This window comes from Scleropages formosus, chromosome 16, assembly GCF_900964775.1.
Source record: "Scleropages formosus chromosome 16, fSclFor1.1, whole genome shotgun sequence".
NCBI classification, from domain to species: domain Eukaryota; kingdom Metazoa; phylum Chordata; class Actinopteri; order Osteoglossiformes; family Osteoglossidae; genus Scleropages; species Scleropages formosus.
In genome coordinates this window covers 14,105,457-14,123,156 of record NC_041821.1, presented here as the reverse complement: position 1 = coordinate 14,123,156, position 17,700 = coordinate 14,105,457, and the positions used below count along the sequence as shown (strand labels likewise).

General features: G+C 41.2%; 1 protein-coding gene across 1 annotated transcript in view; it reads right to left on the bottom strand.

The window, feature by feature from the left end:
• Window positions 1-1,793: 1,793 nt before the first annotated feature.
• dnah6 (dynein, axonemal, heavy chain 6) overlaps window positions 1,794-17,700 on the bottom strand; it is a 58,933-nt gene continuing 43,026 nt past the window's right edge. The window contains exons 64-79 of the mRNA XM_018738293.2: window positions 17,388-17,523; window positions 16,954-17,129; window positions 15,499-15,689; window positions 15,213-15,373; window positions 14,185-14,273; window positions 12,851-12,997; window positions 12,120-12,258; window positions 11,301-11,420; window positions 8,904-9,025; window positions 8,403-8,532; window positions 7,683-7,810; window positions 6,354-6,539; window positions 4,554-4,626; window positions 4,287-4,438; window positions 3,115-3,337; window positions 1,794-2,740 (exon numbers count right to left, since the gene is read on the bottom strand). Coding sequence (XP_018593809.2) covers window positions 2,637-2,740; window positions 3,115-3,337; window positions 4,287-4,438; window positions 4,554-4,626; window positions 6,354-6,539; window positions 7,683-7,810; window positions 8,403-8,532; window positions 8,904-9,025; window positions 11,301-11,420; window positions 12,120-12,258; window positions 12,851-12,997; window positions 14,185-14,273; window positions 15,213-15,373; window positions 15,499-15,689; window positions 16,954-17,129; window positions 17,388-17,523 — 2,277 coding nt within the window. The 3' untranslated portion in view covers window positions 1,794-2,636. The remainder of the gene's footprint in view (window positions 2,741-3,114; window positions 3,338-4,286; window positions 4,439-4,553; window positions 4,627-6,353; window positions 6,540-7,682; window positions 7,811-8,402; window positions 8,533-8,903; window positions 9,026-11,300; window positions 11,421-12,119; window positions 12,259-12,850; window positions 12,998-14,184; window positions 14,274-15,212; window positions 15,374-15,498; window positions 15,690-16,953; window positions 17,130-17,387; window positions 17,524-17,700) is intronic.

Genomic DNA, 17,700 nt, shown 5'->3' with positions numbered 1-17,700 from the left:
CACACACACACACACACACACACACACACACAGTCTGAAACCACTTCTCCTGGGCGGGGTCATAGCAAACCGGAGCCCGGCAACACAGGGAGTGGGGTTGGAGCGGGAAGGGACACGCCCCGGACGGGATGCCAGTCCATTGGGAGGCACCCCAAGCAGGACTCAAACCCCAGACCCACCAGAGAGCAGGACCCGGTCAAGCCTGCTGCACCACCACACCCCCCCATTGCCCTCCTGTATAAATAGGTAAATAATTGTAGGTGTCTTAACATTGTAAGATGCTTTGTAAAAGAGTGTTGGATAAATGAACGGAATCCTGCTTTTCATCAACTCTATTCCAGCTCTGACGCATTGCCTGAGCCAACTCTGAATCTGCCTCCTATAATAGAGATAGTCATGATCCTGGGAAAAGACTGGGGATAAAGAATGCTATGGCAGTGGGGAAAGAATTGACTGGAGGCCAAAAATAACATCTGAGAAATAAAAATTTAAATGTTAATGCACAGTTTCACACCTCAGTGCTGAGCTACATCCCCCTAACCCCAAGTTTATAGCGACACCTCAGCAGAGAAATCAATACTAGTGGTTATGCCAGGCTTCCCGTTTCTTCTCAAACATGTATGGCCTGAATCTTAATTATTGAAAGGCACTTTTTTTAGATTAAACCCTTAATCTTTGATCCAAAAAGCTATTTCTGTGACTAATTTCAGTTTTGTGTCTATGGAAAATCTGCAAGCTGTGATCCTGGATTACAGACATGCTATTACAGTTGGAATTCTGACTCCTGCATTTTCAGCAGATGAACTCAAGACTCTATGCTGGAATATGATACCAAAATCAAATACTTCTCTATATTCAGCTCTGCTAAATTTCTTGGTTTAATTAAATGTATTAAACTACATACTGTAAGCACTGAAAAACTGTCCAACAGTAAATATTTTTCTTTGCATAAATAAATCTGTAATCTAAAAATAGGAGTACAATATATCATTTTGCATGTACATAAAATGCATTTTGAGAGTTACAAATAGTCTCTATAAATGAAAATAATAAACTAACGATAAGCAATATTACACTGGCTCTGCAACTTACAAAAATAACTGGAACCAGAAGTGTTTCTTTCTTTTACTACTACATAACAATCAACAAAAGCTTTGTCATTCAGACACTGCTCTATTTTTTTACTGGATAACTTATGCAAATCTAATGCATGTGTTAAATTTAAAAATAAACAAACAAAAAAAAAACTGATAGACCTTTTAACATTAAAACAAATTAAACACACACACAGGCTGAAACCGCTTGTCCCAAGTGGGGTTGCAGCAAACCGGAGCCTAGCCCGGCAACACAGGGCACAAGGCTGGAGGGGAGGGGACACACCCAGGGCGGGACACCAGTCTGTCCCAAGACACCCCAAGCAGGACTCGAACCCCAGACCTGCACACCCCCCCCCACAACAAATTTAAAAACAGCTGAAAATAAAAATACATTACCTCCATAAACTCCTACTCAAGCCAAACTGGACATTAAATATCTTATTTTTAACTAATTGTATTCCAGAAGTTGCTCAATGTGTAAATGAACATATTGTTTATAAAAATATTTATAAATATTAATGTTTATAAATATTTATAAACATTAATGTACAAAAAATATTTATACATTGATGGGTAAGGTTTACGAAAAATGTTATATCATCTTATGTGTTTATAAGGTGTTAAAGTTATATGAAGAAACAGACACCTTACCTTTGTGAAAATGGCCACTTGATGCTCAAAATTTCAAAAAGGAGAATTATGGGAATTTGAGTTCTTTAAGTGCCACCAGGAGGATCCATTTTGGTAATGGGTAATAGATGCAGACAAAACTGGTTTAATGTTATTTGAACTAACCTGATGAAAATAGGAAATATTGTACTTTGTAAAATGTTTCTATTATAAATTTTTGTGATTCTGTTTTACGTAAATGGAAGATTAAGACTTGTCCATTTTTATTTTGCTGTAATGTTTGGGGCGGAGCCTCTTTAATATGGTTTGTTTCATTAATTGAGGGGAGTATAGAAGAGTTCTTTTGTTTGCTAGCTAGTGAAAGTCTTAAGCACGTATATAGGCATCAGTTGTGAAACACAGTTGTAAATAGTGACCTGGGATGTTTGTTCAAGATAAATTTTGTGGATTCACATGTTTCAGCTCTGTGCTCAGCCAGTCTGGCAACACTAACACTCGTGATCACGAGACACAAACTGTTAACACTTTGGAAGTGAGATGACTTTCTTTTTGGGTGTATTTTACTGTCACCTACAGTATCTTAATGTATAAATCAAGTCAAATTCTTTTCATTGCTCTTGGACAAGTGATTACCAACAGTGGGTGAATAAAACCTGAAAACGTTTCTATCTTGAAAAATTAATAACACAACCATTTGCCATACAAAGAGCAAGTAACTAATAAAGTTGCATTGTAGAAAAGCAAGAAATAAATAAAATGAATCGGTTTCAGATCAGTTTCAGTTTTGTCTGTTGAAAAAAAATGCTTAAATATACTTCAGAAGTTAAGAATAAATAAGAGAAGATGAGTAGAAGTGCACTGTGTAGAGGAATAGCAGGATCCACTCCTGTTTCAACCAGATGTATAAGTTCAATCATTAAGCTGACACAACAGAGCTGAGCCTTTGGAGATCCAGTAATCGCTGAGCCGGCTTGAGGGAAGCATGACAGTCACCACGAAGTTGGTTGAGTGCCCTGCGGCAAACCATTACTGTAGTTAACACATCTAATATAATCAATTAAACTGGTCTATTTAAAATGCTGTATATGTTAAGAGATACAATATCAGTAAAAAGTTTAAGTCCACTTGACAAAAGGTTGTTTTTTCATGTCATATTAATTTATGGTACTCAGCAGGTAATCCCAGCTCTTCTGGAGTAGTTCAAAGGGATGTATACGAGTTTTGGCTTGCATTGCTTTCAAGCCCCTGTCCAGTTTCTCCCACCCAAGTATCACTCATATTAACAGGGTGTACTCAAACTTTTAACTGATATTCTAGGCATGCATAAGGTAATGGTTATGTTCCAAATGTGAGTTTTAAATGCTTGATGCTCTATTGGTAATCATACCGGTGGTAGACAGAGTCCCCGCTCTGGCAGAGGTCTTGTAAAGAGGGGCCTCATAGAGAGAAGCCTCTGCAGTGTAGTTTTGCTGCGGCTCAAAGTGCACCACAGGGAGAGGTGGGTTCATCACCCGTGGTAGTGCATCCTCTATCACCATGTTGTCATCATCCCAGCGGGAGGCGTCCATGAACATGCCGTGGACCAGCACGCCATCCTCGGGAGTGGGCAACTGGAAGGGAATCAGATGGAGATGCCTGAGAACCATGCTGATAATAAAGCACATCCATAATGGTACAGCAGTCAGTTTACTGGGCCTCCTTTGCTGTGCTTGGTAAGAAAAAGTCTGATGAGCTTTACTGGTTTAAAATGAAAAATGTCTCTGACCAGATATGATATACTCTAGTTTGTTTCTGAAAAGGCACTGAAAGCTTTCAGTCCCAACAGGCCCTTCGGGAGCTCAGAGGAGGCTGGGGCCCATCTGCACATTGTGAGACCCACTCATTGTTTGGAAAGAGGGATAAAAAAAATATATATTTAAATATTAAAAACCAGCATTTTTTTTCAGTTTTTGTGTCTGGAAAATCCAAACGCTGTGATCTGCTTTAGGCTCTCTGGCTCTGCTAGTTTATATATTACATTATACTGCACCCTTGGCTGAGGTGAGGCCCCCTGTGAAGTAAGGCTTGGGCGAAATGACCCTGCAGCTCCCTCGCCCTTGTGGGGCCTGAGCTTTAATAATTCAGCAGTTTTCTATTGTTTTTGCGGTCTATATCTGAATATCCCTCTGTAAAAGGGGTACATGTATGACCCAAGTGATGAATTTTCTTCTAATGAAAAAATATTTGATTGATTAAAAATATTTGACTCATGTAAACTTGGCACCGTTTTGGACAGTGGACTTTTTGGAGGATGGTAAGTGATAACACTAAAATTACAATTTTTTAAATCCCTGCTTTATATATGTTATATATTCTGTTTCTGTGTTGCTGTGAACCAGTGTTGCTGCTGTTGCCAATAACAACGAAAAAAATTAGGCACACGCAGAATAGGCTAATTCATTGTAAACAACCCTTCTCTTCACCATTGGCATTCACCTCACAGAATGTTTCTGTGCTTAAATGAGGTTGTGCAGAAACTCCATGCATACGAAAGCTGTAACATCCCAGATTACCCCTTACCGTGGCATCCATCTCCAGCTCACTGCCAGCAGCTAGGGATTTCAGGGCCTCAGTGACCACACTTTGGTCATAGTACGCTGGGACCATGTTAAAACGGAAGTTGAGCTCGTCGATTGGGAGGTTGTACGCACGGGCATGATTCTGCAGTGTTCCTGCAATTTCAGGATAAAAATGTAATACACTTTCATGCAAATCACAACAAAAAATTGTTTTACAGAAAAATGTATTTAACGCTGTATTTTTAACCTTACGCTATAGGCGTCTTACCTGTCAAAAAGCCCTGTGGGAAAAAGAAACCAGAAATCCAGAAGGACTTGGGTTGACCATGTTGGATCCAGTTCTGAAAAAGAATAATACATATTATGGCATAAAAGCATCTCACCGAAGTGTTTCTCCACAGTGATTCGGAATTGATATCATAGCTGCACTTATGGTCCTTACACTCAAATTCAAGACCCACCACTGAAACTCGACCTTCAGGACAACATCATCATGCGACTAACAGCTTTTTAATTCTTGCTGACAGATGTTTTTCTTAGTCATGGTTATGTAAACTGCTTTGGGAACCTTAGCCTGTCATTTGACGCATTTCTTGATCTACAGCTGTTCCAGGGTCACTGTATGTCAACCAGTATGCAGCTGTCCTACTTTTAATATAACACAGAAATTATCAGCAAAAAAACTGTCTGCAAAATTCAGAAATAATAACCGATGAAAGGTATCATTCATATGTAACTGTAGAGTCTGTGTGAGCTTTTAAACAAAATAAAGCACAAGAATCACTAGCAAAAAGCAATCACATCCAAAAATGCTAGCTTTATTTTGCTTTCACTCAATTTGTACTTGGGCAGCATTGTGGCACAGCAGTAATGTTTCTGCCTTACAGCACCTGGGTTCGTTGGGTGTAGGTTACAGTTGTTTAGTTTAGATGCTCTCCCTGTGTCTGCATGACTTTCTTTGGTGTGCTCTGCTTTCCTCCCACCGTCCAAACATGCGTTTCAAACAAACTGGTCACTCTAAACTGCCCTTAGATTGTGTATGTGTGTCTGAGGCTACTCTGCAATGGGCTAGTCTCCTGTCCAGGGTGACCCTTACTAGCCGCGTCTAATTCATAGGGTTGCCCATGACCAGCAGTGGACTCTTGTAAACATAAACCAGAGTACTATGTCAGCCATGGTAACTTAGGGAGGCATTGTACATCATATATTCTGACATGCATAGTGTTTCTCACCCTCGCCTCTAGAGATAATGAACCTACGGTTGATTTTCTGTACTTCTCCTAGTAATTTTTTATGAAGGCTTGCTGAAAAGCAAGAAAACTTGATTTGTCCACGTAGAGACTAACAGATGTTGTTTTGAGTGACAACAGTAATGATATTTACAGTACTACTAATTGGCATGCTTGAACTCATCGCAATCAATAAGTAGTAATAGATTAATTGTGGAAATCAAATTTAGTTGAAAATATCACCTACAAGTTCTATGGCTGCAGACTGAGCCCTGATTTTGTGTGGAGTTTTAGTGCTATTATTATTTATGATAATAATGCTATTGCTAATTGATTTTTTTTGGCTGAGGGAACGCATTACTTTGTCCAAGATGCCATAGCGATGCTAACTTTATGAATGGAAACATCAACCTAGTGCCTTTGTGGGCTTCCACCACATACTGTAGCCTCCAATAGCCTCCAGTAATAGGGAAGAGATAAAACCAGAGCTGTTATTGGACCTGAAGAGGGCAAAGTTTTGTGTTTTTCCCCCCCCCATATGATCATCTTTAGAATAACACAGGAATAGGACTCCTTCAAAAAGAGCTTAAACCCTGAGAAAGGCACTTTAAATAGTGTCCCCCTCACTAGTGCACATGCAGGTACTTGCAAGAATTTTAAGTACAAATAAAAAAAGTTAAATCAAAAATATGTCTGACTCTGAAATATAGGTGCAGTCTCAAAGGAAATAAGTCTTGTTTTGATGTAAAAAACAGTGCGGAGTAAGGGAAAGAGTACAAATACAGACTGAAATAAAGAGTGGTTTTAAAGGGAAGGGATTGATAGGCACTGTTTCTCACATCAATGAAGGATGTTCGGAGGGCGAGGTCCTTCACCCAGCTTCCCAGGGGCTTCAGAGAAGGGTAGGCAGCATTGGCCCAGTGGTCGGGCACCTGGTTGTTGAGGAAGCTGTTGTAGATTCGCTCCATCTCCTCTGACATGACCACCAGTCCTGCAATGGCCTTCTGCAGTATATTCAGAGACACCTAGAGGGACACAGGGCAGGGTTCAAGTACACTTACAACAAAAAAGAGCCAAAAATGTTTCTGCCATGCCTTGACTTATAATGTCATGAATAACCAACAAAAAAACTGTGACAAGAACAGCAAAAAGTGTCACGGTTTCAAAGACTGCTACATTTGTATTCTAAAAAGCAAAACAATATACTTGTATGCATTACTGCTAGCCTATTATTATCATCACTTTCCTCCTGTATCCTACTGGCTCAGAAACAATAATAATAACAATTCATACTCAATACACAGGCCAGACATGCAGGAAATCACTCAAAGCCCATTTAAAAATGAATAAAATGTCAACATTATTTATCTAAAAAGGTTCTGAATAACATTTACTAGCTTAAAGCTTTTGAAGATTAGTGTGTTTAAATGCCACAGCAGAGATGAAAGGTCTGTTTATTAATCAGAATGTATTTACGTAGTGTCTGGCACACAGTAGGTGAGCTAAATCGGCTTAACACATGGCCACTGCCACCGAAGGTGAAACCTCGAACGGATCCAGCTCCTGGCCTCCGAAAACTGGCCTCCCTTCAGGCTCCCAAACGGACCGCCAACGGTGCAGTCAGATCAATATCCATGTTTTTTCATGCGACAGCTAGTTCACAACTGCCACAAACCTTGGTGCAAGTCAACATCACGTGGCCCTGAACAGGTGCGTGTGCCATGATGCACACATTTGCGTGGTCACGGTGCTGTTGTCACATTGCTAGGGAGAGTTTGACATTCACCAGGTTGCGCTCACAAAAGAAGCAGAAGTGCACCCAAATAAGGATTTGAGGAATCCTCGTTTGAGGACTTCACATTGCCGTTTCAGGGGAAAAAAATCGTAATCAAAAAACTAGAAATTCTCTTGTAAGATTTTATCATCTTGTGCTGCATACGTAATATGTTGTGACATGCGTCGCAGGTGATAAGAAAAATTAAAAACTGTTGTGCTGTTATGTCGTGTTTATGACATTGTTATGATGGCATTAAGGAGGATAAAGATGAGGGGGAAAAAGTGTGAAGCTGCAGAAAGGAGAGGAGGAGAAAGGTGAAGAGGAGCAGCTGCAGGGCCCTGTGTTTTGGGACGGAGCTCAGCGGTAGGGCCAGGCCTCTGCCCCCTCTCACCTGCAGCACTCTGAGCAGGCTGTTGAAGCGATCCACCTCTTGCCCCAGCACAGTAGTCAGGGAGTTCACCCGCCCGTTTGCATCCCGCTTAAAGAGGCTTTCCGAGGCTGTCTCCATGTCCAGCTTTTCTGGGGGGCGAATTTTATCAGCATGCAGTTATTCGACCTTCCAGCTGCCTTGTTACCGTTACAATTAATAATTCTGTTTCAAAGTGAACGCTTTTACACCAAGTAATTCATCTTTGCTCAAGCTCATCGGTTTTACAGTTAATGTTACATGTTTTGCTTAGTGGAACTCCTGGAGAGCTATGATATTTGAATCAACAACCTTCAAGGTTACAAGACTATGTTCTAGAAGGTTGGAGGTTCAAATTGCAGTTCTGTGCAGAAGGGCTATTCAATTCATGGTCCAGGAGGACTGAGTCAAGCAGGTTTCCCAGCTCTCCTCCCACCATTAAATCAGGATGTAATTGAATTGGATGTTAAAAAAAAATAAATCTTCCTACAGTCTGCCCTTCAGGATTGCAGGTAAAGAATAGAAAATTCAACTGTGGTCCTCGAGTACTGACTTCAAAAAAATTTTGAAAATTATTAAGGACTAATAATTCAATAATTTTTGAAAAATTCTCTTTAATTAAAAGTATTTAAAAAATGGGAGAGAGAAACATAGGTTGTTTAACACCCTCTTCTCAAAACTCAATTCATATCCCAGCCCCCTCACCAGGCAGTTTTGCCAGGATGGATTCAGCAAGCTCCTGCACAATCTCATCATTGCTCTTGCCACCACCGCCTGCCGATGACCTGGGCTGCACCTCCAGGATTGTGCCGATGAGAGTGGAGGTCTCCTGACGCTGCAGGAAGCGAGAAAGCAGAGAAAATCAGCACTGACCTCTACTCAACAGTGCCCTTCATCCAGTCTACACCTTGACATACGATTACTGGCTTTATCTGTAAGCCAGTGACTGACCTTCGATACATACAAATTTTTATTTTCATATTACTTAACAGCTCTCTGTACCTACACTTAAGCTACACCTTGACTTTAAAATACCAGCAGATGCACATAAGGACTATAATCATGGTAATCAGCAAAAAACTGTGCAATTGAAAACACCAAGTATTTAATGTCAGTACTTGGATGCTGTACACCAGTATTTGAGCTGTAATGATCCCTGCTAACTGGCTGACTGAAAACCAATGAAACTGACAGTCGGAAACAAACCTGGAAGGCCAAATTGGCGTTTTCATGCATGCCAAAAATCTCAGGGTCATCAATCAGCGGCAGCTTTTCAATGTATTCCCTATAGTGATGCAAACTGTCTGCCTCAGGAGCAAAATATGTCCCTGAAAATAAGACAAAAAAGCACTCACTTCTATATTGCACAGATATGATTTCAGTGGCAGTACTCATAATGTCAAGGTAATTCATTTTAGTATTTATTGGAGACCGGTAGGTATTTTACAGTGAATCTACTACACGTTCATGTCAAGCCTCATTTGAACTTGCCACTCCAAGCATTTGTTCAAACCACATTTTCAAACAAATCCTATGGATGGGGTTATATCCTCTATATATTGAGGCTGATCTATCAGAAACAAAGAACAGCAGACGGTTCTGTCTCCTTGGCTCACAGCTGATCAAGCGTAACGGGAGTTCTACAGTTATTTCGGCCAGAATATAATTGCCAACTCTAACAAAACAAAACAGTTTTAACTAAGCTAGAGAAGCAGAGGAGAAGCTGAAAGAGTATGGACAAAAATGTACGTTTTAAACTCTGTTCCTTTTTATTAATTCATAGCACCAGTGGATGAATTACGATGGAAAATATACACAGTATCATACACACACACACACACACACACACACACACACACACACAATTACTACAACCGCTTGTCCCAAGGCGAGCCAGAGCTCAGCCCAGCAGCACAGGGCACAAGGCTGAAGGGTGAAGGGACACACCCAGGACAGGACGCCAGTCTACCGCAAGGCACCCCAAGCAGGGCTCGAACCCTGAGCCCACCACAGAGCAGACCCCGGCCAAACTTGCTGCGCCCCCCCAGTATCCTTATATATATCTGAGATACACGTCACATTATGCGGTTATTCATTAGGCAACATAATTCCACGGCAGCAAAGCAAATGTTATTTTAGGAAGCTGTGGATATATTAGACGGTGAAATTCAGCAAATAAAATGGGTTCCCTGAATTGCAGGGGTGGATGTTGAGGCTCAGTGGGGCAAAGGTGGTTTTTCTGTCAGCTTGTACTACAGTCATTTAGTTAGTCTAAATGTCTCTTGAAGAGTCTCAAACCTTCAAATCTACAAACAGGAATTGGTACCACTGAAATAAGATGAAATAAGATACCCTTTGGCTGGCGAATTGATAATAAAATGCTTCTGTGACTTCTCGTCCAATAGACAGAGAAGTATGACCGACAATATGTCAGCCTACAAATAGTCTAAAAATGTAACTGAAGGACAAAAGTTTTTCCTGTAGAATTCATTCACTTCTTATTTATCAGAACACATTAAGTTGAAAGGAATGACCATCTGATATTCTGAAACTGAAATGGGTTAAAGCCAGTTTTCCAGCTCTCCAGAGCAAGAAAATTTCCCGTCTGGTACAACAAACAAACAAACAAAAACAAATAAAGATGATTTGCTACAGTCGCAATAATCACTGTCTGTGTCCCCACTGTCATTACCCTGCTGGGTCAAAGACGGATACTTGAGCCGGCATGTGTGTCAGCTGGGACAAACTGGGAGAAGGAACAGGAGGAAAATGTCACCAGAGATGGCATTTTGTCAGCTGACAAAAGACACTTATTCATCCCTGGAAGCAGGTGTACTGTGCTGATAACAACCACAGAGAGTACTAATACTTCTTGTGTTTTTAACGAATTTCAGTTTAAAATATCATTGTTATATGTTTCATAATATTTTTGATAACTGCCATGAACTGAAAGGATATTCACAACATCTCTGGTTAGCACTTTACACTTATACCCTCCCTTCATAGATATATTTTATTGCATTGCTATATTGGAATAACCTCTCCTTTATTCTAATAATGTGATTTCACACCCACTCCAAAGCAGGCAGATGCTGATTTAACTAATTAAACTAATTTGAATCTGAATTACATTTAGATGACTGGTGTGACCAGTGATAATTTAAACTTAAGGGCAATATACAAAGAACAGTTTTTAAAAATGACCTTGGACAACATGTGAGCTAGACAATGGGACAATTATCAAGGATTAGGGCTATTAAGGGTCAATACTGAGGTCACACCATGAACAGTAACAAGTGAGCCTCACAAGCGTAATTAGCTGATTTGTTTAAACTTGATAAAGACAGACATCTAGACTGTACCGCACCTGAGAAATTTACCACAGTCTTACTAATTTGACTCACCTTTCCTGGGAGTTTCAAATACACTGTCAGTTTAGGGTTTATAAGTAGTCTTCCCTCAATTTAGGAAGGTAACATGTATCTGAGAAATCCTTTGTAAGATCTTTTTTTTTCAGTGCACCTCATGTTGTTGAGAGCCCAGTGAAATCCACACGGGTTAAAACCTTGGACATAGTATGATGTGATCTAGCAGGGCACTTGCCTGATGATGAGTACCTGTGACCGTCCTCCAGGTTGGCTGGGGAGAAGAAGCGCTTGAGGATTGTCCGGAGGCAGCGCTGGTCCCAGGCGTCTGTCACCCTACCACCGTATGTGATTTCCCCTGCAAGACAGCCGGAGGGCACGGAGTCAAAAGCCGACCCACTGAGCAGCAGCCCACCTCCTGGTGGAAGAGTATGCACCGCCTTGCCACATTTTCCCACCTTGCTTAAGTGACAGGATTATTTGATTGAGTATTTGCATGGCACAAGACAGGAAACCAGTCTAGCTTTGTAAAAAGCAGTAAATTCATACAAGAAAAAAGATGCTCATTCTAAAAAAAATAGCTATGTACACATGTATTTACATATTTTAGAAGTGTGTACTCTACGGAAATACAAGCACACGAATTAAGGGTTCGCCAAGTAAAGGCATTGTGAGATATATACTATTCTTCATTATATGTTTTGTTAATGTATATTACAATACACATTAAATTCTTGCATGTTCACATTTTTCAAAAGCAAAATTTTGTTGCTGATATTAAAGCTATTTTGAAGGGCTTTCAAAGAAAAGAACTGATTAGACCCTCATTTTGCTGTAGCAATAACACTGTGCCATTTACATTTACATTTACATTTATTCATTTAGCAGACGCTTTTGTCCAAAGCGACATACATCTCAGCAAAAGTACAATTTAAGGATTACATCCCTGCTGCTCGATTCCAAGTGGACAGGATCTTGCCTGTCTGAGGAGACGGTGCAGACACGGCACCATGTTATGGATGTTAATAATGCAGCTGCTGTCGTGTGCCAGCCTCACCCGTGATGTAAGTGAGCGCATCCCATGGGATACTTCCTACGTGACAGTACAGGTTCAGGTTGAGCAAAGCGCATTCCCTGTCGCTGTCGCTGAACTCGTAGCCGATGTTCCAGCCCAGAGGCCCAAACTTCTTGCGTTCCTTCGGTTAGAAGAGAGAGGACAAAGAGTTGTTGCGTCACTCGTGATTGTTCCCGGGGGCAATTCCAGTGGTGACAGGGACATCTAACATATGCAAGGCATAATTCAGGGAGAGGATGGAGATTTTTCATTGAAAGCTATATGTAGAGCACACCGATATAAAAAACAAGGGAAAAGCAACTAACAGGGACAAGAATGCTGGCAGCAAATGATGACAGAGAGAACATAAAGGTAAATTCCATGTACTCCACTTAAAGTGCAGTTGTGCAGTCATTCTGTCATTACACACACACACACACATTTTCAGAACCGCCTGTCCCATACGGGGTCGCAGGGAACCGGAGCCTACCTGGTAACACAGGGCGTAAGGCCGGAGGGGGAGAGGACACACCCAGGACGGGACGCCAGTCCGTCACAAGGCACCCCAAGCTGGACTCGAACCCCAGACCCACTGGAGAGCAGGACCGTGGTCCAACCCACTGCGCCACCGCACCCCCCATTCTGTCATTACTTTTATGATAACAATGTTTAGTTAATTTATTGTATGTGTGAATGAAGACTGATAGGAAGATGACAGAGAATTCCGTGTATACCTGAACGATGGCATGAAAGAAGCACACTCCGAAGATGATCTTCCTCCACTGCCTGCCCAGGATGTGCTCCTCAAAGAAGGGGTTGGTGAGCTCCGTGAAGGCCCTCCGCACGTTGGCTCGTAGGCCTTTCGGTGGTTCGTTGGTCACCTGTAAGGGCAGGGTCCTTTAAACCGGGACAGGTAATGCTATGTGCATTGTCACTGATTTCTCTGCCCTAGTTTCTCTGAGACTGATTTCAACAGTAAGTATTGCATTTGTTATTAGTACACAGCCAGTACTACAAAACTGAGCACTGATTCTTGTGAAAAAGCACAAATTGGTTAAATTTTGTGACAGATAAACTTTTTCTCTCAGCCATAATGTACTAGTGGATCGTGTTAATGCCTTTAGACCCAAAGGCTGCAGGTTTGAATCCCAGTTCCAGTTGTAGTACCCTTGAGCAAGGTACTTACACTAAATTGCTCCAGTAAAATTACTCAGCTGTATAAATGGGTAGAAAGTGTTAGGCAGCTTAACATTTTATGTTGGCTTTGAGAAAAGTATCAGCTAAATGTAAGTCTAAACACAAGTCTATACAACTCAACACAATCCTGTAGAAGCTGATTCTATATTTTCTCAGGATATGAGAACTAGATGGACAACCTGTTACTCTCATTCCTAACAGGTTTTTACAGACAGTAAAATCAACCCCAGCTAAGCCCATCATCTTTAACAAAACGATTGCATGCTCTGTAAACAGGACCCGGACAAATAAAAACAAACAGCCCCACATGGAAACGGTGGCACAGCAGGTTGGCCCAGGTCTTGCTCTCGGGTGGGTCTGGGGTTCAAGTCCTCCTTGGGGTGCCTTGTGACAGACTGGTGTCCTGCCCCGGGTGTGTCCCCTCCCCCTCCAGCCTTTTGCCCTGTGTTGCCGGGTTAGGCTCCCGCGACCCCATATGGGACAAGCAGTTTCGGATGATGTGTGTGATGTACATGGAAAATGACACTTTCCAAAGAACTACGAAATTATCAAAAAAGAATTATCTGACAGTCTTTATGCATTGCAAAACCATAGTACAGAGAGCACTGATATTTCCTAGTGGTCATTTAAAAGAAATTTTTTAAAAATTATGTACAAGAGATGATGAATCTGTATAATGTTCAGTTAAATAAGCTGTGAGGATCATTCATGTACAGCTGAGTTTCAGTACCTTCTGATACCTTCACACTGTCATTACTGGGTCAGTTCAGGGAGCACCACTGATACAAGTTGGGTGAGAACTGATTCAGAGATGCAGGACAATGCAAAAGACAACATTAGGAGGTGAAGTCATAAATACACCAGACTTTACCTTCACAGAGTTCTGGAGGACGGTAACAGGGAAGACTTTGGTCGGCATGGAGCTCAAAAACAATCTGAAATTTTTGTGGATGGTAGTATCTGGAAAAAAGGAACAGATGTGTTTACATGAACATTTATGCAACTGTGGTACATAAAGCACAACTGACACATAATGTTCCCAAAAAGCAGACCCCCTGAATACCTCATATACCCAAAGCGGCACATGTAAACCAAATGAGTTTGTGTAGCGCTAAACACAGTCCCAATATAAATATGCAGAACGTGCAGAAGCTCACAGAGTTGGAACAGGTGTAAGAGGTTGTACTAAAACAGTTCTCTCACCTCATTCGCGCGTGCGCACACACACACACATACACACACACACAGCAGAACTTTGAGAGAGGCCCCTCATAATGAGCTGTTGCTAAGATAGAATTCGCTCTACTGTACTTACACAACACACTGAAATAACAGACACACAAAAATTCATGTAGCTCTATAGAAGCTGATTTACAATTCCAGACCTGCATTTAAAACATTATATGCAGTATTTTGCTGAATTCACTTTTCCTTGTGTCTGAACTAAAATATTAAATGTTAGTGTTTAAAAAAATATTTTAGTGTTTTAGTGAAATGAAATAAAAGTGAAATGTTAAATGTTAAAATTCAAGAAAAAAGCATGACCACACTGACTTTCCAGAACATTGGCTAATATTAAAGCAGCCCCTGGGCTGCACGACTGGACAGAGGTTCAGCTATTGGTCTTTCTATGTGGAGTTTACATGTTATCCCAGTGTTCACGCGGCTTTCCTCCACGTATTCCAGTTTCTTCCCACAGTCCAAAGACGTGTTTCAGAAGAACTGATGACTCTAAATTGCCCTTACTCTGTGTGTGTGTGTTTGTTACATTGCAGAGGCATCATGTGAATAGGGGTGAAAATGCATTACTAGTAATCATAAAGCACACCATGTTAGTGTCATCTTGGGCTCTTAAGAGCCTTGGGACAGGCTGTGATGGCTGTGGGAAGAGGAACTAACCAGGCTCTGAGAAGGTCTTAATGAGCTCCTCCATGGCCAACATCCAGGACACAGCCAGGTGGCAGTTCTGCAGGAAGACCCAGCTGCCTGTCTTCAGGGCCTCCAGAATCATCTTCTCTGCTATGGGGCCCTGTCCTTGGCCGAGGGATATCGACTCCACCCTGGACAACAGCAAGAGCAGTAAAATTATGGAAAAGTCTTGCACACAACCTCCTCATCAAACTATTCCATACTAATTCTTGCTAAAGGTTGCCTTGGATACAGCTTTCATTTTTTCATAGCTTACCTGTCAAGGTAGTTTTTCTCTTTGGCAAACCTCTGGAAAGCCCCCATGGGGTCAGACCCAGTGCTGAGGATGAACACCAGTGGAGTAGAGGGGGACATGTTGCTGTACAGGGTAGCCAAGTCAACCGGTGGGTTCTCTACAAACTGCTTCCCCAAGCTGACTATGACAAACTGTGTCACTGCAAATACCACCTGCGTATGGATGCAAGTGAAGGAGAGTAAAAGACATAAAGTCTCACGTACAGACAACGCATGCACAGGCAATCGGCACCACTAGAGCAAACACTTTTACTTGACAGTTACTGTATATACAGTAGTAAATAAAGTTAATAGATGTATGCATTTATCTTCAAGATTCCAGAATTGTATTGAAGCTGATGGAATTTTTTTGAGTGTCCTGAAGCATGTCAAAAGGACAAGGTTACATGTGTCTGAAGTGACCGTAGCATGAAATGTTTTGAATAGCTAGTGCTTCAAAGTAGAGTAAAATGAAAGCAACAGTTTGAAGTGATTTTTTCCACGATCTGGCAGAATCTGCAAGTACTATGTAAGCAACATGCTCTGCTCCATGCTTCAGACAAGTGGGACATGTAGAGTATGGTGCTTTGAGCTCTAAATCCAACGGTATTAACACATACCAGGATCAAAAAAGTACTGATGGAACTGAACACATACACAGTGGAACAGAAACACTTTCCAAAATTATCAGAGCATGCTAACAGATACACACAAAGGCACAGGCTACCGCCAAATATATGTTTTCACTTGGCAAGTAAGTAGAGCATGAACTCAACAAAAGTAAACAAAACTGTCATGCATAAATGCACAAATATGCAATCACACAGGTTAAGTATTAACATGACTAATGTACTGTGTGTACTAACACCAAGAAATACAGAAAACACAAATGGAAAAATCTAGAAATTTATAGATGACCAAATAAGCTAAGACTGCACAAACTTTTTAATCAATTTACTATTGCTGTTTACTTAGCAGGACCAAATATTCAGAATTTTTTTTTTTTTTTTTAAGTGCTGTCATTTTCCTTTTTTTCAGTCTTTTCCATTTATATATTTAGAGTAGGCGCACCACTTAACTAAAGGGTTGTAAGGTTAGTGAATGTGTAACTCCGAAGCATTTACCGCAATAACCATAATAAAAAGGTGGTTTTTATCTTGTTAAAAGAACTAAAAACTGACAAAAAATGTGCATGCTCTACACTTTTTATGTGTACATTTGTTAAACTGCTTCAATTACTTGTATTAAGAATGCAATAACCTGGGCTAATCAATACTGTACGCATTCTCTTCAATGACTGCTCATGTTATTGATTTAACGAGATCTGAAGTATGTTAGGAATTTCAACGTAAAGAGGCTGAGTAGTGACCAATATAACCACAGGAAAATTAAGCAGAGTACAATTCACTTTCAAACAGGAATGTTATATGACTATCACCTTTTCTTCCATGAAGCTCCTAATGAGGAGAAGCTTCTGAAAGGCACCCAACCTCTGGTCCCAGTGGTCCCTGACAACATCTGACTGGTCATTATTTGGGTCCTCCTTCGAGTCTGGAGGCAGCTCTGTCACGTAGCCCTCCCATGTTTCTGGGTTTATGGATACTTCTAGGGACCCTGAGCAGCAAGAGAAAGCCTATTCATTGTCTGCTAATAGCAGCGGGTCTGAGCAGAAAACACATCCCTCATAGCAGTACTGACAGGGAAAAGACATCTGGGTATGTTGTCTTCTTGGCAGGGGAGCCCTTCGCAAATGGCCCCTCCATGGATTTTAATGAATAACCCTTTGTTTACAGATTCATACCATTCATATATTCATTCATACTTTAACCACTTGGCTGCCTTCTAGGTTCTATTAGTGATATAGAGATGTACCAAGAGTAATGGCGATTTGTGTGGACACGATGTCGTTCTTGATGCCCTGAAAGCAGGGCATTATGTCCTCCAGGCTGCAGCAGGTCTGCCAGGTGAAGTCTGACAGCCAGGGAACGTTTGGCTTCGCTGCGTACTCCTACACAGTGGGGTGGGAGGGGGTGAATGGGTGAGACGGCATCATCAGTTCCAAAAGAGACAACCAAATATCTCTTGTAACAACACCATTTCACATTTTTTAACCAAAGACCCGATACTTAAACACAGCTGATGACAAATTTTGATCATGCTGTTTCTTGGAGGGGTGAACTGGGTA